This window comes from Pelophylax lessonae (assembly GCF_965119305.1).
Source record: "Pelophylax lessonae genome assembly, chromosome: 3".
In the NCBI taxonomy this organism is placed as follows: Eukaryota; Metazoa; Chordata; class Amphibia; order Anura; family Ranidae; genus Pelophylax; species Pelophylax lessonae.
The window spans coordinates 11,032,906-11,058,901 of NC_138770.1; the positions used below are offsets into that span (position 1 = coordinate 11,032,906).

Sequence of the window (25,996 nt, forward strand, 5' to 3'; positions counted from 1 at the left end):
AGTGAGTGAATTAAGGACGGTACGTTGTCCTTGTAACGGGGATCCAGCAGCGTGGCCACCCAGTAATCAGCACAAGTTAGAATGTGGGCAACTCGGAGGTCGTTGTGGAGACACTGCAGCATGTAATCGCTCATGTGTGCCAGGCTGCCCAGAGGCAACGAAAGGCTGTCCTCTGTGGGAGGTGTATCGTCTGTGTCCTCTGTATCCCCCCAGCCACGCACCAGTGATGGCCATGAGCTGGCCTGGGTGCCACCCTGCTGTGAACATGGTTCCATCTCCTCCTCCATCTCCTCCTCCTCCAGAACTGTGCACCTGCTGGACAATTGTGTCCCTGGCGTTTGTGGGTGCAGGAACCCACCCTCAGAGCCACTTGCGAATAAATGCCCTGAAAGCCTTGGAAATGTTACCTCTTCATCCTCCTCCTCCTCCTCCTCATTCTGTGCCACATCCTCTTCCATCATCGCCCGAATCGTTTTTTGAAGGAGGCATAGAAGTGGGATAGTTAAGCTGACAACGGCGTCATCGGCACTGGCCATGTTGGTGGAGTACTCAAAACAGCGCAACAAGGCACACAGGTCTCGCATGGAGGCCCAGTTATTAGTGGTGAAGTGGTGCTGTTCCGCAGAGCGACTCACGCGTGCGTGCTGCAGCTGAAACTCCACTATGGCCTGCTGCTGCTCGCACAGTCTTTCCAGCATGTGCAAGGTGGAATTTCACCTTGTGGGCACGTCACATTTGAGGCGGTGAGCGGTAAGGCCGAAGTTACGCTGCAGCGCTGACAGGCGAGCAGCAACATGGTGAGAACGCCGAAAGTGCGCACAGACGGCCCACACTTTCTGCAGCAGCTCTGACATATCGGGGTAATTTTTAAGGAACCTCTGCACCACCAAATTCAGCACATGCGCCAGGCAAGGGATGTGCGTCAAACCGGCTAGGCCCAGAGCTGCTATGAGATTTCGCCCATTATCGCACACCACCAGGCCGGGCTTGAGGCTCGCTTGCAGCAACCACTCATTTGTCTGCTGTTCCATGCTCCTCCACAACTCCTGCGCAGTGTGTGGTTTTTCCCCCAAACAGGCAAGTTTTAAAACTGCCTGCTGTCGTTTACCCCTGGCTGCGTGGAAGTTGGTGGTGAAGGTGTTACACTGACCGGATGAGGAGGCGTAGAGCATGAGGAAGCGGAGTAGGAGGAGTTAGGAACAGGAGGCAAACTGAAGCGCCCTGCAATCCTCGGTGGTGGAAGGACATGCCCCAAATTGCTATCCGCCTCAGGCCCATCCGCCACTGCATTTACCCAGTGTGCCATTAGGGAGATATAACGCCCCTGACCGTGCTTACTGGTCCACGTATCGGTAGTTAGGTGGACCTTGGCACAGATGGCGTTGCGCAGTGCACACCTGATTTTTTCCCCCACTTGGTTGTGCAGGGAAGGGATGGCTTGCCTGGAAAAGTAGTGGCGGCTGGGCACGACATACTGTGGGACAGCCACCGACATAAGGCTTTTAAAACTGTGCGTCTCCACCAGACGGAATAACAGCATTTCAAAGGCCAATAATTTTGAAATGCTGGCATTCAGGACCAGGGATCGCGGGTGGGTAGGGGGGTACTTCCTCTTCCTCTGAAGTGTTTGGGAGATGGAAAGCTGAACGCTTCCACGGGACATTGTGGAGATGGTTGGTGACCCAGGTGGTGGTGTTGCTGACAGATCGTCTGTTTGCGGGGTGGCAGGTGCCGGTATCACTACAGATGTGGATGGAGAGGCCGAGACTGCAGCAGAAGAGGAAGCAGGAGGAGCCAGAGACCTTTCTTGGCTTTGAAGGTGTGTATTCCACTGCAGCCTGTGCTTTGCACTTAGATGCCTGATCATGCAGGTTGTGCTCAGGTTGAGAAGGTTTATGCCTCGCTTCAGGCTCTGATTGCACAGGGTGCAAACCACTCGTGTCCTGTCATCAGCACATTTTCTGAAGAACTTCCACGCTAGAGAACTCCCTTGAGCTGGCTTTGGTGCGCTCGGTCCCTTGCTGCGTTGGGCAGTAGCAGGCGTAGTGTCTAGGGCACGGCCGCTTCGCTTCTGCACCCTGTTCCCTCTTCTGCTGTGCTGGTGGCTCTGTGCGACCACCGCCTCTTCCTCCAAACTACTCAGGTCACCTGCGTGACCTTCATTCCATGTGGGGTCGAGGACCTCATCGTCCTCCACATCATCTTCCACCCAGTCTTCACCCCTGCCCTCCTTGTCGGTCTCCACAATTCTGAGTGCCGCAGCAGTTGGCACCTGCGTTTCGTCATCATCGGTGCTGCAATGGTCCTTGCATGTACTCATCTTGAGAAATAAGTGGTTGGGCATCGCTGCACTCAATCTCTTCAACTTCTGGGGCAGGGCTAGGTGGATGGCCCTGGGAAACCCTGCTGACAGAGTCATCAAAAAGAAGAAGAGACTGCTGCATGACTTGGGGCTCAGACTGCTTGCCTGATTTGCAAGGGGGTGAGGTGAAAGACGGTTGGACATTGGCTGCAGGTGCCAACTCTGACCTTTCTGCAGTAGACTGGGTGGGAGACAATGTGAAGGAACTGGAGGCACTGTCAGCAACCCAATCTACTATCGCCTGTACTTCTTCTGGCCTCATCACTTCTAGAGGCGCATGATGCCCTACCAAATACTGCTGCAGGTTCTGTCGCCTACTCACACTTGAGGAAGGTGTTTCACTTGTGCGTGTAGCTGGCACAGATCGACCATGTCCTCTCCTTGCAACAGGAGCTCTACCAGCAGCACCAAGACCCAGGCCACGGCCCCTATTTGACGGTCTCCTCATATTTCTATAATTTAAGATCTTGCCCTAGAAAGGTGTTTATTGAATAGCGGAACAAAACAACAACAGTATCGCACGGGTGTATCTCACAGTCAAATATGCAAACTATGCCGCAATTTAATTTTTTTTACCCTAAAAGGGTGTTTATTAAATAGCGGAATAGAAAAACAGTATACAAGAGGGGCGTGGCCATCGCGGGACCTAGATGGACGTCTGATCCTCTGCTCCGGCTCCAGGCTTGCTGAATCCAGTGACATCCTCGCAGCTACAGCCGACATCCAGCTCCAAATTGCCTTCTATACCTGCCCTGCACCCGCAGCTATGACCGGGAAGAGGAAAAATGCCAAGGGCCCACAGAAACTTACGGCATTCTTCGCGCCGCCGTCCCGGAGCGGTCGACAAGATGGCGCCGGCGGCTCGGCCTTGCCGCTCCGGAGCAGCGGCGGGCGCACTACTCGGACCTGCCTGACGATATACCTCTGGGAGATCATCCGACCTCAGGTACTGTGTCCCCACGAACCCCTGAACCGTCCAGCCCATCTTGTAGCAGCCCGGCCAAATCCAAGCTCAGGCTGGAAGTGCCAGGCCAGGCCTCAAACACAGGCCGCACTGAAGCCTCCCTGATGCCAGTGTCCTTGGGGCCGTCTCCCATTGCAGCTTTCCCCACACTAGGGAAGCCGATCCTGGACACTGCCCTTAAGGATATGATGTTTACCCTGCATACGTCACTACAATCGGATATAATGGCTTTATCTAACAGATTCACCACAGAAATACATTCCCTGGGTGATAGAGTGCACAATGTGGAATCTTCCATGACAGCCATGGTAGACACCGTTAATGACTTGGTGGAAGCACACGAGGAAAACGTAGCGGACCATCAGTGGCTTCAAGCCAAAATCGCAGACCTGGAGGACCACTCCAGGTGAAATAATTTAAAAATCCGGGGCATCCCTGAGTCCGTCATGCCAGCAGAGCTACACAAATTCGCACTGGACTTATTCACTACACTGATCCCTGGAGCTACCCAGAGGCGGCTCTAGGCTTTGTGAGGCCTTAGGCAGAATTTAGACATGAGGCCCCACTCACCCCCTTTGCAGAGGTTAAAGAGGTTGTAAACTCGTTTAACTTTTTTTTTTTTACAACCTGAAAGAGAAACCCATAATGAGCTAGTATGCATCGCATGCTAGCTCATTATGAAATACTTACCTTAGAACGAGCCCCCGCCGTGCCGCTCACTCACCTGTATGACGAGAGACATGTTCAGTCGCCCGTCTTCCGGGATCGCGGCATCCGGCCATCTGATTGCCTGGAGCCGCGGTGACGTCACTCCCGCGCATGCGCGCGGGAGCCAACGGTCACGGCACGGGACTCTGAAGGAACGGCACCAGTGGCCGTTCCTTCAGAGCGCATGCGCCAGTGACGTCACTGACTGCATGTAAGGTAAATATCTCCTAAACGGTGCATGTTTAGGAGATATTTACAGTACCTATAGTTAAGCCTTAACATAGGCTTACCTATAGGTAAAAGTTACAGAGGAGGGTTTACTTCCTCTTTAAGGAAGAACCCAGAGGCTGATTACTGCTGCTTGTGTGGGTGGGATGTGTACTGTGGCAATCACATGGGATGAATAGGAGAGGGATGGGACTGGGAAACATGGGGTTGGGGAGAAGGAGGAGGCAGTAAAAAGGGGGGAGTGGGAAGATGATGAGGGATGGGTAGAGGAAAACTGGAGTGAAACTGGGGGATCCTGGTCTGTATAGCAATAAAAAAGAAGGATTTGTACTCACATGAGGGGAACGGACAGGGGGACAGACAGGGAGACGGACGGACAGACAGGGAGACAGACGGGGGGACAGACGGACAGACAGGGGGACAGACGGACGGACAGACAGGCAGGGGGAGAGACAGACGGACAGACAGACAGGGGGACAGACGGACGGACAGGGGGACAGACAGACAGGGGGGACAGACGGACAGGGGGGACGGACAGACAGGGACAGGGGGACGGACGGACGAACAGGGGGACGGCCAGGGGGACAGAGAGGGAGACAGGGGGACAGACGGACAGATAGAGGGACAGACGGACAGCTAGGGGGACAGACGGACAGATAGGGAGACAGACCGACAGATAGGGAGACAGACCGACAGATAGGGAGACAGACCGACAGATGGGGGGACAGACCGACAGATAGGGGGGACAGACCGACAGATAGGGGGGACAGACCGACAGATAGGGGGGACAGACCGACAGATAGGGGAGACAGACAGACAGATAGGGAGACAGACAGACAGATAGGGGGACAGACAGACAGATAGGGGGACAGACGGACAGATAGGGGGACAGATGGACAGATAGGGAGACAGACAGACAAATATGGGGACATATGGACAGATAGGGGGACAGATGGACAGATAGGGGGACAGATGGACAAATAGGGGGACAGATGGACAGATAGGGGGACAGATGGACAGATAGGGGGACAGATGGACAAATAGGGGGACAGATGGACAGATAGGGGGACAGATGGACAAATAGGGGGACAGATGGACAGATAGGGGGACAGATGGACAGATAGGGGGACAGATGGACAAATAGGGGGACAGATGGACAGATGGACAGATAGGGGGACAGATGGACATATAGGGGGACAGATAGACAGATAGGGGGACAGATAGACAGATAGGGGGACAGATGGACAAATAGGGGGACAGATGGATAGATAGGGGGACAGATGGACAAATAGAGGGACAGATGGACAAATAGGGGGACAGATGGACAGATGGACAGATAGGGGGACAGATGGACATATAGGGGGACAGATAGACAGATAGGGGGACAGATGGACAGATAGGGGGACAGATGGACAAATAGGGGGACAGATGGACAGATGGACAGATAGGGGGACAGATAGACAGATAGGGGGACAGATGGACAGATAGGGGGACAGATGGACAGATAGGGGGACAGATGGATAGATAGGGGGACAGATGGACAGATAGGGGGACAGATGGACAGATAGGGGGACAGATGGACAAATAGGGGGACAGATGGACAGATAGGGGGACAGATGGACAGATAGGGGGACAGATGGACAGATGGACAGATAGGGGGACAGATGGACAGATAGGGGGACAGATAGACAGATAGGGGGACAGATAGACAGATAGGGGGACAGATGGACAGATAGGGGGACAGATGGACAGATAGACAGATAGGGGGACAGATGGACAGATAGGGGGACAGATGGATAGATAGGGGGACAGATGGATAGATAGGGGGACAGATGGACAGATAGGGGGACAGATGGACAGATAGGGGGACAGATGGACAAATAGGGGGACAGATGGACAGATAGGGGGACAGATGGACAGATAGGGGGACAGATGGACAGATGGACAGATAGGGGGACAGATGGACAGATAGGGGGACAGATAGACAGATAGGGGGACAGATGGACAGATAGGGGGACAGATGGATAGATAGGGGGACAGATGGATAGATAGGGGGACGGACAGAAAAGAGAAAGAAAGGAGGGGAGGGAGAAAAAAAGGAATGGAAAGAGATGGAGGAAGAGTGCCCCTTAGATCAGAGTACTCACTGGAAGGGATGGATGGATGGATGAAGGGATCAGGTGCCAGCTTTCCTCTTCTTCTTCCTAGTCTTCAATCTTCCCGCCCAAACATCTTCTGAGGAGAAAACTGTCGGGGAGTGTGGGCGGGGCAAGCATAGGAGGAGAGGTTGGAAGGAGGAGCAGAAGCAGGCAGCAGATCTCTCTCCAGTCTCCTCCCCACATGTCACCGCCGCAACTACAGTATGGCTGTGATCCGGAGATGTCAGTGAGCTGCTCCTGATCACAGCCCGCCCCGGATTCTCTTGCTTACAGATCGGCCGGGACTCGGAGTCAGGATTGTGCTGATAGCAGGGAGATCCCTGCTGCCAGCCTCAGAGGCAACTCTTTAACTTGGCAAATTAGGCGGCCGCGAGGCCCCTGTGAGTGCGAGGCCTGAGGCAATCGCCTAATTTGCCTAATTAGAGAGCCGCCTCTGGAGCTACCCCTCTAGACCTCACGATTGACTGCATACATAGGGTTCCTAAACCTCCCTTTTTGTCTCAGCAAGTTCTTCGTGACACCCTATTGAGGGTGCACTTCTATCACATCAAAGAAAGCATTCTACAAAAGTCTAGACAGCTGGGTCAATTCCCAGATCCCTACGCCAAAATCCAAATATTTGCCGACCTATCCAAGCATACTTTGGACATGAGGAGGCAGCTGTCCACAATAACCAAAGCCCTCCGAAATCATAACCTCCCCTACAAGTGGAAACATCCCTCCAAGATACTGGTGGATAGGAATGGCACCTCTCACGCTATCACCAATTTGCAGAGAGGCCTGGCACTTTTGCAATCATGGGGGATCATACCTGAGGTCCAACCTCCGGCGGGAGCCAAAAAGTCTCCAAGCAGAGTTCCACAGCAGTGGCACACAGTGCCATCCCGTGATCAAACAGAAACCTGACATGGCACCATGCTATTCCGCTATGCCTTCGTACCTTCTGATGTTTTTCTTTTTCAATTTTGGTGCACACTGGATGTTAGCCAATAAAAGCAGGCATGCCTGGAGCTGATAGGCCTGTTTGGCTACTTGACTGTTTACCCCCACCCGGAGACGGCTAAGCATGCCGCAGTTCTCCTCCTTGTTTGGTCTACTTATGTTGTTCTCCTTGCTGGACTGTTATGTTCTCTGTTTTTTGTCTTCCCTTTTCTCCGCAAGCAGGCACCCCCACCAACCCTACGATGCATATTCTATGCCAGCGTACCAGGACTCCTACCTGCACATGGGACAGTGGCAGCGCTCAAGATCCCCAACTCTCCCCGGCAATTGTCGGACTCGGAAACACCTGGTCTCCTCTGGCAACCTTGGCATTCACCTCAACACCTTTGCAACTGTGAGTAGCTACAACACACGCAAACCCTTAACATTCAAGGATGGTTAAAATCCTATCAATGAACGTTAATGGCTTAAACCACCCAGCCAAGTGGGCCTCATTATGGCGGACTGCGACCCGGCACCAGGCGCAGATTGTCTGCGTCCAAGAGACTCACTTTTTGGACTCCCATACGCCTAACTGTTCGCACAAGGACTTTCCAACTGTTTTCATGGCCTCCTGCCCCAAAAAAAGGAAGGGGGTTATGATTGCGATCCACAAGTCACTAGACTTTTCCCATATAGCCACCATTGCAGATCCCAATGGGAGATATCTTGTCCTCGTATGCACCATAGATGGCCTCACTATGACTGTAGCCACAGTGTACGCCCCCAATGTTCGGCAACTGCGGTTTCTAAATCGCACTATCAAATCAATAAGGAGTGCCCAACAGGGCCCTTTGCTACTGTGTGGGGACTTCAACCTGCCACCGGACAAATTTTTGGACACCTCAGCTCAACCTACTAGACTGCGAATGTCACTACAGGGATTCATACACAAGAATGAACTATTTGATGTGTGGCGGTGCCATCATCCTTCCGACAAGGAATTTTCCCATCACTCTGCGGTCCACAATTCTTATGCACGCATAGATGTAATTTTGACTGATAGAGCGATATTGCAGAGGTCCGTGGACTCCGAGATAGCCCCTATCACTTGGTCTGACCATGCCCCAGTCATGGTCACCTTTAACATCTCCCCCACCTCCCAGGCGCCCAAACCTTGGCGTGCAAGGGCTGATGTCCTCAAGTCCCCAGAAAATGCGGACAGCCTTAGACGCTCCATATCGGAGTTTTTCCAAACGAATGTGGGGTCGGTATCGGAGTTCACGGTCCTCTGGAATGCCCATAATGCATTTGGACGGGGTATATTGATGCAACTGCAGCATAGAATGAATAAACAATGGTCACGAGAGGTTGACAGGCTCACACGGGAGATAGCGTTCTTAGAATCCAGGAACCAATCTGCACCCACGATAGACCTTAAACAGCAGCTGCTAGCGCTCAGGCAGGAACTCAGGAGCCACCTATTAGGCTCTTATGAATGCAATCTCCAGAAATCAAAGGCAAAATACTACGCCACTAGCAATAAAGCAGGCAAACTTCTTGCCGCCAAAATTAAAGGCCAACGTATTCAAAATAGGATCACCTCCCTCAAACATCCCTCCACAGGTGCTATGCTCCAGGACCCCAGGGACATCGCAAACGCATTTAGTACATACTACGACACCCTCTATAACCTTCAAGCAAACCAACCCTCCTCACCCACACCAGAACTCATAAACGCCTTTCTAGACACAACCACACTCCCCTCTTTGACCCAAGAACAATTGACCCACCTCAACGAGCCCTTTACTGTTGAAGAGGTGCACTCTGCCATTATGACCTTGCCATCCGGGAAATCACCTGGCCCGGATGGCATGATTAACGAATATTATAAACAACTTAAAGACATACTAGCCCCGCACCTATGCTCGGTCTTCAATGAGGCTGCTTCGTCCTCGTCATTTCCATCGGAAATGCTTAAAGCCACTATTATTACCCTCCCTAAACCAGGTAAAGAGCCAAATGCCCCGCAAAACTTCCGCCCGATATCGCTATTAATTACGGACGTTAAGATATACGCCAAGACGGTTGCAACCAGGTTGATGCAGTACCTACCACAACTAATCCATAAAGACCAAGCAGGTTTCACCAAAGGTAGGCAATCAGCCGATGCGACGCGAAGGCTCATCAACGTTATTCACTCGGCCCGCACCTCTCGAACGCCTTCTCTGCTTCTTTCTTTGGATGCGGAGAAGGCGTTCGACAGGGTGCACTGGGGATACTTACGGGCAGTGCTCGGCCGCTTCGGTATTGCGGGCAGGATGCACTCAGCGATAATGGCGCTTTACGCCAGTCCTTCGGCCCAAGTACTGACAGACAACACACTCTCTAACCCGTTCCTAATCACAAATGGGACGAGACAGGGATGCCCCCTGTCTCATCTCATTTTTAATTTGGCTATAGAACCTCTGGCCCAGAAAATTCGCTCGGACCCTAACATTACCGGAATCCCGATAGGCCCCCAAGAACACCGCATAAGCCTCTTTGCGGATGACGTCATCCTCATGGTATCTAGCCCAACTACCTCCCTATTGCGAATTAAACAAATCCTTGACGATTTCGGGAGTGTCTCCCTATATAAAGTTAACGAGAATAAATCATATATCCTAGACCTTGGAGTGGATGGCACTACTAGGAATCTCATTGAACGTTCATTCCCGTCAGATTCGGGTGTAACCTACTTGGGGATCAAATTATCCAATACCACTAACAACTTATTCCAGGCCAATTATGCCCCTTTTAAGTCCCAATTGTTTAAGGAACTCCAGTCCCTCTCCAAGTTTGGTCGGGGAGACTGGCAGCCTTTAAGATGTGCACCCTGCCCAAACTCCTATATTTGTTCCAATCCTTGCCTATCCCCATTCCCATGTCTTACTTAACCTCACTCCAGGGTATGGTCTCCAGATACCTCTGGCAAGGCAAACGTGCCAGGTGCGCGAGGAGTATTTTAATGAGATCTACTGCTGTGGGCGGTGCAGCCATGCCGAACCTGACAGACTATTATTGGGCCTCTTTGCTATCACAACTGAGTACTTGGTTCCAATCGACCCCCGACAACATTTGGGGCTCCATGGAACAGGCCGCAACCTCGCGTTTCGACCTTTGCTCTTGGCTCTGTAGTAGACAAGGGGCTGCGGGACTGCCCAAGCACCTGTCGCCTACGATCAAAGCATCAGTGTTGGCTTGGCTGCACCTGACGCACACCAAATGGAAAGATGCCCCGCTTATGGACATTGTCCTTCCGATCACAAGTGTCCTGCAAATAACCCCAGATATTGAGCTGTCTGCCTGGAAACGTACTCCCCCTATCTACCTTCACAACCTATATAGCGACGACACACTGAAGCCCTTCCCACAGCTAGCGGAGGAGTTACACATAGCTCATGATGAATGGTTCCGATATAAGCAAATCTCTTCCTGCATCTCTCATAACCCTCAACTAAGAGCTAAAATTCCCGTGCGAGCCTGGCATTATCTCGCGGCACCTCATCAGACCATGAAGGGCATATCACTTTTTTACCCTCTGTTGGGTGAAAAAAACCTGCTTCTTAAAACACAGCCTATCCTAAAATGGGAAATGGATTTGGGGGACACTTTCACCCCGACCCAGTGGCAAAGAGCACTGACCTCGAGCTACAAAGCCACGTTAAGCGCATCCCTAAGGGAGCTCCACCTCAAAATATCCCTTAGATGGTACCTCACGCCATGCGCCATAGCAAAATTTGCCCCCTCGGCTGATTCCACCTGTTGGAGAGGCTGTGGAGCGCAAGGAACCCTAAAACATATTCTGTGGGAATGCCCTCCCATCCTTGCTCTATGGGAGGAAGTATTCGCGCTGATGTCCAAACTTATCCAGACACCGTTAACGCCATCCCCTGCACTAGCGCTGTTACATTTGACAATTGACCGAATCCCTCTAGCACTACGTAAACTAGTTATTAATATACTTCTAGCTACCAAAATGAATATAACTAGATGTTGGAAAGATACCCAGCCGCCTTCTCTAGTGGAGGTAATTCATACCGTGCAACTGCATAAAACGTTTGAACTTATGATGGCCCCCTCACATGATAGGTATCACAAAGAGCTAATATGGTGGAACCCGTGGACGCAATGGTACTCTATAGTTCCAAAGCCTTGAATGTATAATCTGTAGAAATTATTAAGCTGTGCCACTAGAGGGCAATACAGATACATGTGATTGTAGGTGATGCTCTTGTTGATGCTGATAATGGAAATGTTGCTTCCTGTTTTTTTCTTGCAATTTTGTATGATTACGTGATTATGTATCGCACATGCTTGCTTGCCCCCCCCCCCCCCCCTTCCCTTCCATTCATGTTAACCTGTTTGTTTGAAAAAATGCAATAAAAACCATTTGAAAGAAAAACAGTATACAAATACAACGGGTGTATCTCACAGTCAAATATGCAAAGTATGCCGCAATTTAATTTTTTTCACCCCAAAAGGGTGTATATTGAATAGCGGAATAGAAAAAAGGATAAAAAACGGTGTATCTCACACGTACAAACACAGACTAGGCCCCGATTACAATTTTTTGTACCCTAAAGGGAGGATGAGGAAGAGGAGTAGGAGGAGTTCGGAACAGGAGGCAAACTGAAGCGCCCTGCAATCCTTGGCGGTGGAAGGAGATGCGCCAAACAAATTTAAAAGGTGTATCTCACACGTACCGATACAGACTATGCCGTAATTTAATTTTTTACACTCCAAAAGGGTGTATATTGAATAGCGGAATATAAAAAATTTTATAAAACCGTGTATCTCACATGTACAAACACAGACTAGGCCCCGATTACAATTTTTTGTACCCTAAAGGCAGGATGAGGATGAGGAAGAGGAGTAGGAGGAGTTCGGAACAGGAGGCAAACTGAAGCACCCTGCAATCCTCGGCGGTGGAAGGAGATGCGCCAAACAAATTTAAAAAGGTGTATCTCACACGCACCGATACAGACTATGCCGTAATTTAATTTTTTACACTCCAAAAGGGTGTATATTGAATAGCGGAATAGAAAACATTTTATAAAACGGTGTATCTCACACGTACAAACACAGACTAGGCCCCGATTATAATTTTTTTGTACCCTAAAGGCAGGATGAGGATGAGGAGTAGGAGTAGGAGGAGTTCGGAACAGGAGGCAAACTGAAGCACCCTGCAATCCTCGGCGGTGTAAGATGCGCCCAAAAAATTGGAAAGGTGTATCTCACACGTACCGATACAGACTATGCCGCAATTTAATTCTTTTTACCCCAAAAGGGTGTAGATTGAATAGCGGAATAGAAAATATGATATAAAAAGGTGTATCTCACATGTACAAACCCAGACTAGGCCCCGATTACAATTTTTTGTACCCTAAAGGCAGGATGAGGAGTAGGAGGAGTTCGGAACAGGAGGCAAACTGAAGCACCCTGCAATTCTCGGCTGTGGAAGATGCGCCCCAAAAATTTGGAAGGTGTATCTCACACGTACCGATACAGACTATGCCGCAATTTAATTCTTTTTACCCCAAAGGGTGTAGATTGAATAGCGGAATAGAAAATATGATATAAAAAAGTGTATCTCACACGTAAAAACCCAGACTTGGCCCCGATTACAATTTTTTGTACCCTAAAGGCAGGATGAGGAGTAGGAGGAGTTCGGAACAGGAGGCAAACTGAAGCACCCTGCAATCCTCGGCGGTGGAAGATGCGCCCCAAAAATTTGAAAGGTGTATCTCACACGTACCGATACAGACTATGCCGCAATTTAATTTTATTACCCCAAAAGAATGTAGATTGAATAGCGGAATAGAAAAAATTATAAAAAATTGGTGTTTTTTCAATAGCACATGTGAACACAGCAGTGTCTTATGCTTTATGTCACGGTCAGCTCAGCAGTAGGCTATGAAGAGAAAAAAAAAAAATTCCCCTTTAACTTTGTAATTTTTAAATAGCAGATTAGTACAGACTATGCCACAATTTAATTTTTTTAACCCAAAAAGGGTGTATATTGAATAGTGGAATAGAAAAAAGTATATAAAATTTAAAATCACTCAATAGCGCATGTGAACACAGCAGTGTCTTATGTTTTGTGTCACGGTCAGCTCAGCAGCTCAGCAGCAGGCTATGAAGGGAAAAAAAAATTCTCCTTTAACTTTGTAATTGTAACACAACAGACTGATAAAAATATATTTTTTTCTCCCTCCTCCTCCTCAGTGGGCTCAAGTGAGGGCAAAAAGATCGTTCACTGCACCACCCCCCACACAGCAAAAATCGATTGTTCTGTCCCTGCCAAATCTCTCCAGCCTGTCCCTAAAATGCTCAAATATCTTTCCCTGCCTACACTCCGACCTGTCCCTGCATTCTTTTCGGGCACAATGTTGTTTTTCCCTGTCTGTCCCTAATCAGCAGCAGCCAACACGTATGACGTGTGCTCTCTCCCTACACTACAGCAGACTGACGCACCGCGCTGTGTCTCTCGAGCTTGTAAAGACATGGGTCACATGCTTCAGATGGCCAATCACAGCTACTAATACATTAGTAGGCATGGCTGGGATGGCTTAAGGCACACCAGTTAAACGCTTGTTGATTGGCTGTTGAAAACCCGCCATTAAAAGCGCGCCATTACATACAAAACAGGAAATAAAGTTACCGAACATGGATTTTAAACCCCGAACATACAGTAAAGTTTTCGGGTCCGTGTCCGGGTAGCAAAAATCCAATTATCCGGTACGGACCCGAATAATACAGTCCGTGTTCGCTCAACACTACCTATAAATGAATATCCTGTGCAAATCAACCAATGTATTACAATATAGTAGTGATGGTGTCACCCTCTCTGCAAAAGGTAAGAAATATCGCAGAGCTGCAATATGCAAATAGTGGCGAACCCCCTCCCCCCATATATAATCATAATAAATAGTAGAATTAATGTGCATATTTTACATTTTATTATGATTATATATCGGGTGTTTCACCACTATTTTCACATTGCAGCTCTGCAGTATTTCTTACCTTTTGCAGAGAGGGTGACACCATCACTTCTGCCCGGATTGGATTTGAATTTAGCCGCCCCATCCCCCCCTCCAAGTTTTTCCTCTATCTTATCTTCCTAACATTTGGTAGCCCTATACCAAAAAATTCTAAAAAGTATCTTTAGCTTTTTTTTTTTTTCTATGTCATGGACGAAATGTGACAAATAACATATATATCATACAATCATTCCATAAACACATCCCACATACACCGCATATATCATTTCAAGGAAATATGCTCATAAAATAGTTTACCATTTACAAAAAAAAATATGTCCCTGGATTTCATTTTAAAAATCTGGTCACCTTACAATATTGTCCACAAGGTGGTGACCTGACTTCTCTCAGATGGAACGCACAGACAGGAAGTGATGAGTTACAGACAGGAAGTGATGTAAGATACTGACAGGAAGGGATGTGAGATACTGACAGGAAGTGATATAGGTCCACAAAGGAAGTGATGTCAGCTATAAATATGAATTTCAGAGGCGAGGCCGAAGGAAGTAGAGAGGAGACGTAGCTGGAAGTGGCAGCAGAGGAGGTAATAAGATATCATTTTCTATATATAATTTATAATTACAAAAAGAAAATGTTCTCCTTCCATGTTTATGTTGGGGGAGCAGAAATAGAGGAACGCATAACACTGAGAATCAGATTACAGTCCCCCGGTGAAATCACATAAGTAGGATGAGCAGCAAAACTTTCTCAAGCTCTCCTGTAGCGCCCTCACCAGGCAGAGCCGAGGTACTCATAATCTATCTGGGGAAGAGGCAGAGCTTGGGGTGACGCCGACACCCACCTCTGGAAATATGCAGCAGCTTTCCTCCCTCGTCACTACTAACATTAATCCCATCCTCTGCCCCAAAACTAACTGGGCCCACATTCTTCACCCCCCATCTAACACCACTGTCCCTCATTCCTCACCCCCATCTATCACCCCTGTTCCCTACTTCTCATTCCTCATCCAACACTGTTGTTCCCCTCTCCTCACCCCCTTTCCCACACTGCTCACCTATATACCACTACCCCCACTGACACTGTTGTCCCCCACTTGCTTTCTCTCGTGTCTCTCATGATATCGCTCTTATCTCTATTAATAAAGCACAGACCTGACCGGAGAGGTGAGGAGGATTCTGGGAGGTCACATGACATCACTCTTATTTCTATTAGTAAAACACAGACCTGACCGGAGAGGTGAGGAGGATTCTCAGAAGATTCTTAGAAGAACACAAGGATCTCTACAAGGACGTCATGATGGAGAATCAGCCGCCCCTCACATCACCGGGTAAGAGGAGACTTTATTGTAAAGGAGAGAGCAGTACGGAGGCTCCACCTAGATCCCCCATCATCTGATAAACACATAGAAACAATGTATTCAGTCAGTGTGTGTGTTTCCTACAGATGGATCCAGTAATGGGAACCCAACAGAGAGATGTCCCCGTTCTATGTATTCCCAGGAGTCCACACAGGAAGGTCACACCATCCCCCACCATCATCAGGTAGGTGAAGATGGATGTCGAGATCGTAAAAGTGATCTGACTGTATGAAAATATATTCCACTTTTAGGTATAAGGTTATTTGTGCTCACATTTTAAAGAAACCATTCCCTGCTATTTTGTTTGTTTAGAATGAAAATCTGATAGATATAAAAGATGAGGTTAAAGAGGAAGAAGAGACGTATGTGAGGGGTGATCAGCAGTTCAGGGAAGAGGTTGGGATGATGGACAAAGTTAAAGAGGAGGAATCTTCTCCAGACATCAGCACAGGTGAGTGATGGCCACTAAATACAAAAACTGTTTGGGTATATGGATTGATGTTTGAGGATCTGTAGATCCACTTCTACAAAGACGTCATGATGGAGAATCAGCCGCCCCTCACATCCCCAGGTAAGAGGAGACTTTATTGTAAAGGATAGAGCAGTACAGAGGATCCACCTAGATCCCCCATCATCTGATAAACACATAGAAACAATGTATTCAGTCAGTGTGTGTGTTTCCTACAGATGGATCCAGTAATGGGAACCCAACAGAGAGATGTCCCCGTTCTATGTATTCCCAGGAGTCCACACAGGAAGGTCACACCATCCCCCACCATCATCAGGTAGGTGAAGATGGATGTCGAGATCGTAAAAGTGATCTGACTGTATGAAAATATATTCCACTTTTAGGTATAAGGTTATTTGTGCTCACATTTTAAAGAAACCATTCCCTGCTATTTTGTTTGTTTAGAATGAAAATCTGATAGATATAAAAGATGAGGTTAAAGAGGAAGAAGAGACGTATGTGAGGGGTGATCAGCAGTTCAGGGAAGAGGTTGGGATGATGGACAAAGTTAAAGAGGAGGAATCTTCTCCAGACATCAGCACAGGTGAGTGATGGCCACTAAATACAAAAACTGTTTGGGTATATGGATTGATGTTTGAGGATCTGTAGATCCACTTCTGCAAAGACGTCATGATGGAGAATCAGCCGCCCCTCACATCACCGGGTAAGAGGAGACTTTATTGTAAAGGAGAGAGCAGTACTGAGGGTCCACCTAGATCCCCCATCATCTGATTAACACATAGAAACAATGTATTCAGTCAGTGTGTGTGTTTCCTACAGATGGATCCAGTAATGGGAACCCACCAGAGAGATGTCCTCGTCCTCTGTATTCCCGGGATTCCACACAGGAAGGTCACACCATCCCTCACCATCATCAGGTAGATGATTGTCAATGATTGGTAGTTCTGATTTATATACAGTATATTTGTTACAAGAAATGTTTTATTATTTATTCAGAGTGGAAACCTCGGGGATGATAATATTGATGTTAAAGAAGAGTATAAAGAGGAGGATGAGGAGTATGGAGTGATGGAGGAGTTTTCAGAAGGACACAAGGATATGATGGAGTCACCTAATACCAGGAACCCACCAGAGAGATGTCCCCGTCCTCTGTATTCCCGGGATTCCACACAGGAAGGTCACACCATCCCTCGCTGTTACAAGGTTGGTGAGACAGAGATTATAAAACACAGACTCATGGAGACAATGTGTGGATTTTTATGTGATGTCACAATAATAAAGCTTATATTTTACAGATGATATTATTTAATTTTCTTTGTTTAGAGTGGAGATCCAATCGATATAGAATTTGAGGTTAAAGCAGAAGAAGAAGAGACGTATGTGAGGGATGATCAGCAGTCTATGGAGGAGGATGGAATAACGGGGACATTTATAGAGGAGGACACTCCTACAGAGATCAGCACAGGTGGGTCATTAACACTAAATACATTCCTCCAACCATACTGCTCACTGATTGGTCCAGAGTAGGGCGGGGACTGGGTGATATCAGCCTGTAATACCCTGGTCACTTTCCTGAGCTGTGTTCCCCGTCCTGTATTCCTGTTTTTCTCTCGGATAATCTTCCTTCTCTGTGCTGCAGACACAATTTTTGTATCTAGACTGGATTTATGGAGATTCTGGGATTCGGCTGGCAAAAAAAATGTGCATGATATAGGCACCTAGGTTATGAGTTTTGGGTCTTCTGCCCCATGCCTGAGTCTAACGTCTTGTTCCAAACAAATGAGGAGATACAGTACACCATATGAAAGGTCCATCTCCCTTCCTCAATATAACGCCATGTTCCAAACAAATGAGGAGGAGATAATGTACACCATATGAAAGGTCCATCTCCAATCCTCAATATAATGTCATGTTTCAAACAATAAAATTGTCATCATTTAAATCGCATTATTACTTAGTGATGTTTGGTTGAGATCCATGTCAGATCTCTTCTTCTTTTTTTTTTTTCAATTCTTTTATTTATATAAAAGACAACTTCCAGGCATAATAAACAGTAACATTCCTTATAGGACATATGCTGAGACAGTGCACTACAACACTGAAGACAATTAATTTATACATTTGAGATCTACATTGGTCGTAGAATAAGAGGTGTTCTACAATTCCTCTAATGGGAGGAGTTATGCAGGACTAGAAAGTACCCGGAGTTGTCTGTTCCAGTTTCGCATAATGTATAGAAGAAGAAGGAAGAAGTAAAGTGAATAAGTAGTGGAAAGAGAGAGGGAAGTAAAAGAAACCTGGAGAGAGGCAGAAGAGGATAAGTAGGTGGGATGAGGGGGGGAGGGGTAAGGAGGTGTGGAAGGGGGGGGTGTAGGAGGGTTAGCATTGGTAAAGCTATGGCCCTACATCAGCAATACTTTCCACCAATATTTTAGAGCTCCCCCAAACTCAACATGAGGTCTCTTTAGTATTGCCACCCTTAATGAAAGAGCAGCCTTCATCAGAGAGGACGAATATATTCCATTGACCCCAGGTTTTGGTATATCGTTCGTGTTGGGGACGTGTCGAGAGAACAAGGTTTTCCATTCTATTTATTTCTTTTGAGCCACATGCCAACAGTCAGGGCCTGTGGGTTTTTCCATTTAAGAGGGATGCACATTTTAGCAGCATTTAGAAGGTGACAAATGACAGAGTTTTTATAGGTCTGGGCCGTGATGTTAAAGGGATGGAGAAGGAAGAGAGCAGGGTCATTGGGGAGCGGTCGGTTTATAAACCTCTGAGACATTTCACGTACTGTCTTCCAGAACTCCGCTAGTTTAGGACACGACCAAAAATCATGTAGGAGTGTCCCCCGGTCCTTCCTGGCATCTCCAGCACTGATCAGTGAGTGTGGGGAAGAATCTGCTCAACCTTGATGGAGTGTGGTACCACCTTGTTAGGAGTTTGAAGTTGGTTTGTTGTATTTACATGCAGATGGATGATGTAAATGTAAACGGAATGATGTGATTTTTGTTGGTCTGGATTGAAGTTACAGTCTGAAGCTCATTCCCTCTTAGCTAAGAATGGGGGTTGGTAAGTCCCCTGGGGTGTGATCAGTAATGCATAGGTCGTGGGTAATACCTGTGTTAGTATTCTGTCTTGAGAGCAATGTTCTTCGAAGGGTGTAAGTTGTGTGTTGCGTTCACTGGTAGGTGGAAATGAGTTTAAGAAATCATGGAGTTGCGATGCCCTCCAGAAATCTAGATGGTAGGGTCCTGAAGAGTCCATGAGGTCTTTGAGTGCAGGCCAACTAGATGATGTTGAAAAATGGGAGGCTTGGAAATAGCCTGACTCCATCAAGGTCCTGAATGTTTTATCTTGGTAGCCCGGGGTAAACCTGGGATTCTCCAGTATGGGTGTCAGTGGCGAGTGCGTCGGGGAAAGTGAAAGTTGTGTGAATAATTTAGAGCAGGTTCTTATCCTGTGACCTATGAGGGGATGGCGTCTTATGGAGTCTGGTAGTGAATGGTGGCACGATGGAGCTCTATGGAGGGGTATGTTGCATTGGGCCTGTTCTAGTCTGGGCCAAAGCTTCGCTTCACCATGACGACACCAGTCTGAGTCTCCCCAATTGTGTAGTCTGACAGTACTTGCATAAGTCTGGCACTGCCAGTCCACCTAGTCATTTAGGAAGCAAGAGCAGTCTCCTACATAGCCTAGGTCGCTTATGTGCCCAGATAAAATCCACTAGTAGAGTGTCATCTTGTTTAAAGTAATGCAAAGGGATGAATATTGGAAGTGCTTGAAAGAGGTATAGGAACTTAGGGAGTATGCACATTTTAATAACGTTGCATCTTCCAAATCATGAATGGAGGCCAGAATTCAATTTATCTTATAGAATGCGGACTTTGTTTAGGAGGGGAGAAAGTTGAGCGTGAAGATGGGTGAAAATTTGGGTGGTATGAGAGTGCCCAGGTATTTCAGCGCTGAGTTCGTCCATTTTAGCCTAAAATGAAATCGCAGTTGGTGGAGGAGGGGGTTTGATAAGCCTACTCCCATAGCTTCAGATTTAGTAAAGTTGATATTTAGATTGGACAGAGTGCCATATGCCTCAAACTCATGAAGAAGATTCGGTAGAGAAATTATGGGATTTATGAGGGAAAATAACATTTTGCCTGGATACGCTGATATTTTCTGCTGGGTCACCCCAACAGTCATGCCTGAGATATCCTGGTGGAGGCGTATTCTACATAAAAAGGTTTCTAGTGATAATGCGAAGAGTAAGGGGGGCAGGGGGCACCCCTGTCTTGTCCCACTCGTAATTGTGAAGTAGTCCGATAAGATACCGTTCATCTTAACCTGGGCGGCAGGGGCAGAATAGATCTGGGAGATCCAATTTAGCATGGTGTTGCCCTAAGTAGTAAGGGGCGGGGGGGGGGTATGAAGAGAATGGAGATAAAAAGAGGGAAGGCAAAGATGGTATGAGAGAGGAAGAAAGGAAAGTCAGGCAAGCAAAGAATATGAGAGAGTGAAAGAGAAGGGGGCAATCCCACAGAGAGAGGCCGCAATTTACTAAGAGATGGCAAAAAAAATGTTAAGACACTCACCAGCAAGGAGCCGGATGAATGAGGGTGTGCCTATGTGGGGTTGTGGTTGGAAAGAGCCAAGGGACGGGCCCCCGATTTCCCCCCCCCCCCCCCTGGCCCGGCAGCCTTCTTGAATAAATGAAGAATGGTATATAAGGTGTGGCCCTGCCCCCTAGAGGACTGCTGAATTTTCACACTTTAAGGATTCCCTTGGGTTACCCGTAGCAACTGCTTGCAGAAATCTTAACACTTTATGTTCTTGGCTCAGTCAATGATCAGTCTAAGGGTAGGTGTTTTTGTGGTTTTATCTTCTATTGGGATGGGAGAAGGAATGAGTGGGATACTCCAACTGTTGAACTATTCACAATTCAGAGGACTTCTAGCTTGAGAATGCGGCAAGGCCGCTACTTCATCCTGCCACTTGAATGAAGCTGAGGTAAGTGTTCCTATTTGTGTTTCTCCTCAGGGTACTCCTCCAGTACCCCCTTTCTCTGTAAAAGCTGACACGCATCCACTGACTATAAACTCCGGAGTGGTCCCCTTCTTGGGCAGACCCCTGGGCAAGATCCTCTGTACTCACGATACACTTTTTCCAGTTTCTCGCAGTGCCCCAACTCCTCCAGTCAGCTCTCCTGGACCTCTGGGTTCAGCTCCTCTCCACTGGTTCACCAGGCCGACTGCCTGTGATTGTAACGCTCCTGCGTTTTTATATGGTGTGGATTTTCAGCTGCAGAAATAGTTCCACGTCAGCAGTCATGTAAGAGATATGCTGAGACACCATTCCCAACCTCAATGACTCATCATGTGTGGAAGGTCTTATTTCAGCCAGTAAATACACACAATTAGCAAGCTGGTTCTTAGCGTGACTTTATGCATGTGGTAACACAATGATGAAGGTTGAGTGGAGGTGGTAGGTGATAGACACTTGAAGGTGAGACAGTAGCAGATGGATGCAGGAAGGTTTAGCAATGTTGTATGATAGCAGATGATAGAATAGCAGGTGGACATACAAAAGAGATCAACCCAGTGCAGAAAAGTAGCAGTAGTCTCAAGAGCTAGCAATCTAGTTTATGCAGATGTGATAAACAGTCTCTACTATGCAGAGCTAGATAGTGTAAGCTTAGTATAAGTTTATAGAGAATTCCCCTGTGGGGTACTTAGCACTATTAGCGATACAGCCGAAGGGTGGTTCAGGAGAGGCGGATGATCCAGTAGCGGGATACAGGGATCAGCGCAGCGAGGTTCCGTCAGCGAAGTAAGCTTGCAAGCATGGAAGCTTCAAGTTAGGTTAGCATCCAGATAAGGGTGTTTGAACGAACACATGTGAGTGAGAACCGACGCCTTAAATAGCCATCTAGTCCGGCGCTGAGTGATGACAGCTCCAGTCTTAAAGGTGTATGCGCACCTTTCCAAAAGTAAATGGTAGGGCGCATACACTTGTGGAAAGTGTAATTTAGGGTACCAAAGGTACCGGAACATTACAATACCCCCCCCTTAAGGCCTGCTCCTGAAGGCCTCTGGAGCTGGTTTGTCTGGGTATCTCGCATGAAAATTGCGGATTAATCTAGGGGCATGTATGTCAGAGGTGTTTAGCCAGGTGTCGTCTTGGGGCCCATAGTTCTTCCATCTAACCAAGTACTGAAGTCTTCTTCTGTAGATACGAGAATCCAGAATCTCTTTTATCTCGTATTCTTCTCCACCTTCAACTTGTACAGGAGGGGGAGGTGGAATATTAGGCCTTATTCCTTGGTCCGGAACATGGGGTTTTAGTAGCGACACATGGAAAATGGGATGGATTTTTAGGTCCATTGGCAATGTAAGCTGCACTGCAGCTTTTCCAATAAGTTTCTTGATTGGGAAAGGTCCCAAGAACAGAGGTCCAAGCTTTTTGCTAGGGATCTTCAGTCTCAAGTTTTTTGTTGAGAGCCAAACGAGGTCCCCGATAGTATACTGTGGAGAAGGTCTTCTACGAAGATCATAGTACTTCTTTTGTTGACTGTGAGCGTGTGCAATGGTAGTATTTAATAAACCCAGAGAATCCTTTATTTGGGTAAGATAGTCTGAGGCTACTGGGTTATTTGAAGGAAGGATGCGTGGTGGAAGAATAGAGGGATGAAACCCATAGTTCAAGTAGAACGGACTCTGCTTGGTTGTACTGTGAGTTGCGTTGTTGTAGGCAAATTCTGCCAGGGGGAGAAGATCCAACCAATCATCCTGTTGGTAAGAAGTGTAACAACGTAAATACTGCTCGATGCATTGGTTGACTCTTTCAGTCTGTCCGTTGGTCTGCGGATGGTAAGGAGAAGTGAGCTTCCGCTCAATCCGTAGTATGTGACATAGTTCTTGCCAGAATTTAGAAATAAATTGGGATCCACGGTCAGACAAAAGAGTTTTTGGGATACCATGTAATCTGAAGACATGTTTCATCAGGAGTTCTGCCGTTTGTTTGGACGAAGGTAGTCTGCGAATAGCAATGAAATGTGCCATCTTTGTCAGATGGTCCACTGACACCAAGATGGTATTAAATCCTTTGGAAGGAGGCAATTCTACGATGAAGTCCAATGACAGAACCTCCCATGGAGTTTGGGGTATTGGTAGACTGCATAGTAGACCGGATGGTCTCGTAGTGTCAATTTTGGACCTGGCACAGACATTGCATGAAGAGACGAATTTTTATATAGATGTTTTCATGTCAGGCCACCAGAATTGCCGAGAAATCAAATTGAAAGTCTTTGTCATACCCATATGTCCTGCCATAGGCACATCATGCGATAATTCCAAGATCTTGGTGCGTAGGGTAGGTGGTATGTAAAGTTTGTCGTTGTAGTAGAGGAAGCCTTCTGCATCGGTAGTTAGTTGTGGTGGGGGTGAATCCAACCTTATACCATGCAGAACCTCTTCCTTCAAGGAACGGACAACTCCAATAATGCGTTTGTGAGGTATTATAGGAACGGAAGGAATTTCAAAGTAGTTTTCTTCAGTTAGTTGTGATAGTGCATCCGCCTTTTTGTTCTTATCTGCAGGTGTGTAGGTCACTAGGAAGTTAAACCTTAGAAAGAATAGTGACCATCGTACCTGTCGATGCGAGAGAGTTTTGCTAGTCTGAAGATATTGGAGGTTTTTATGGTCCGTGTATATAATTATTGGTAATTGGGTGCCTTCGAGTAAATGTCGCCAATTCTCCAGAGCCAATTTTATAGCAAGCAGTTCCTTCTCACCCACGGGGTAATTTATCTCGGGACTGCTCAGGGATTTAGAAAAAAAGGCGACTGGATGAAGTGGGGAAGTGTGGGTAGGTCGTTGGGAGAGTATTGCTCCTACTGCCAGGTTTGACGCATCTACCTCCAGAATGTATTGGAGGGATGGGTCTGGATGGCGTAATATGGGAGCGGAAGTAAACCTTGTCTTTAACAAGTGGAAAGCCTTATTTGCTTCTTCTGACCATTTAAATGGTATTTTTATGCTAGTGAGCTGTGTGAGGGGTCTCACAATAGCAGAAAAGTTTTTTAATGAACTTCCTGTAGAAATTTGAAAATCCCAGGAATCGCTGTAGCGCCTTGCGTGTAGTTGGTGTAGGCCAATCCTGAATGCAGGATATTTTACTCATGTCCATCTTGATTCCTGTTTTGGATATGATGTAGCCTAGAAAGAGTACCTCATCTTTATGGAACAAGCATTTCTTCAGCTTCACATAAAGATTATGTGCAAGCAATCTCGATAATACAAGTCTTACATGTCTTATGTGTTCAGACAGGGTCCGTGAATATATAAGTATATCGTCCAGATATACCACAACACAGACATCTAGTAAGTCTTTAAAAATATCGTTTATAAATCGTTGGAAAACTGCAGGGGCATTGCATAGGCCGAATGGCATCACAAGATATTCGAACAATCCGTATCTAGTTCTGAACGCAGTCTTCCACTCGTGTCCATCACGGATTCGAATGAGATTGTATGCTCCTTTCAGGTCTAATTTTGAAAAATAGGTAGCTCCACGCACCTGCTCAATGAGCTCAGGGATAAGCGGTAGAGGATAGCGATCTTTTATTGTGATAGCATTCAATTTCCTGTAGTCGATGATAGGTCTGAGACTTGAATCTTTTTTGCGAACAAAAAAGAGTCCTGCTGCTGTGGAAGAAGTGGAAGGTCTAATAAAACCTTTTTCCAAGTTCTCATCCAAATAGGTTTTGAGATGGGCAAGTTCATCCTGTGAAAGAGGATAAACATGACCGAGCGGCAATTTGCTATTTGGGAGTAGATCAATGCTACAATCATAGTCTCGATGAGGAGGTAATGCTTGAGCATTTTTCTCAAGAAAAACCTCAGAAAGATCCTGATAACATAGTGGTGCAATCTCATCTGTCACCACAGACAGAATCTTCCCGGAAAACGGGAGGTTACACGTTTCCTCGCAATAACAAGAAGGGAAGGTCAAGGACCGTTTCTTCCAATCTATGGTTGGTTGGTGTGTGTGCAACCAGGGAAGTCCCAACACAATGGGAAAGTGGGGTGATGGTATTAAATCGAAGGTAGAAGTCTCCCTATGAGACTCGTTAATAGTGACTAGAAGTGCTTGTGTCTGATCGGTGATCGGACCAGAGGATAACGGAACACCGGTAATAAGACTTACTGAGACAGGTTTGAGTTTAGAAATAATAGGAATTTTATTTAAAGCAGCAAAACATATATCCATATAATTTCCACAAGATCCTGTGTCAATCATGGCCTTAGTAGTAATCCTGTTCTGGTCCCACTGTAATGTCAAAAAAACAGAAATGTAGGGGTTAGTGAATGAAGTTGTCAATCCTCCTAGAGAGACATGTGAACACTCACCCTTCTTTTTGTTGACTAGGGGACAGACGTTTATCTTGTGATCCGGGGATGCACAGTACAAGCAGAGATTTTCATTTCGTCTTTTGGCTTTTTCCATAGTTGATAGCGGTGGGCGTATGGTTCCTACCTCCATAGGAACGGCCAGACTCCGAGAGGAAACGGATAATGGCATTCCCATCTTTTCAGCCTTTCTTTCTCGTAGTCTTCTATCTATGGTAATACTGAGTTGTATTAATGCATCCAGGGTTTTTGGCAGATCCGCTCGGGCGAGCTCGTCCTTAACGGCTTCTGATAGGCCAAGCCTAAATTGGGTTTTCAGAGATGCATCATTCCATTCTGAATCAAGGGTCCATCTCTTGAACTCTGCGACAAAGTCTTCCA

General features: G+C 47.2%; 1 protein-coding gene across 1 annotated transcript in view; it reads left to right on the forward strand.

Annotated features, from left to right (window-relative positions):
• LOC309550706 (uncharacterized protein) overlaps positions 1-25,996 on the forward strand; it is a 1,733,163-nt gene that overhangs the window by 320,156 nt on the left and 1,387,011 nt on the right. Inside the window, exon 8 of the mRNA XM_082251040.1 lies at positions 17,211-17,417. Coding sequence (XP_082107166.1) covers positions 17,211-17,417 — 207 coding nt within the window. The remainder of the gene's footprint in view (positions 1-17,210; positions 17,418-25,996) is intronic.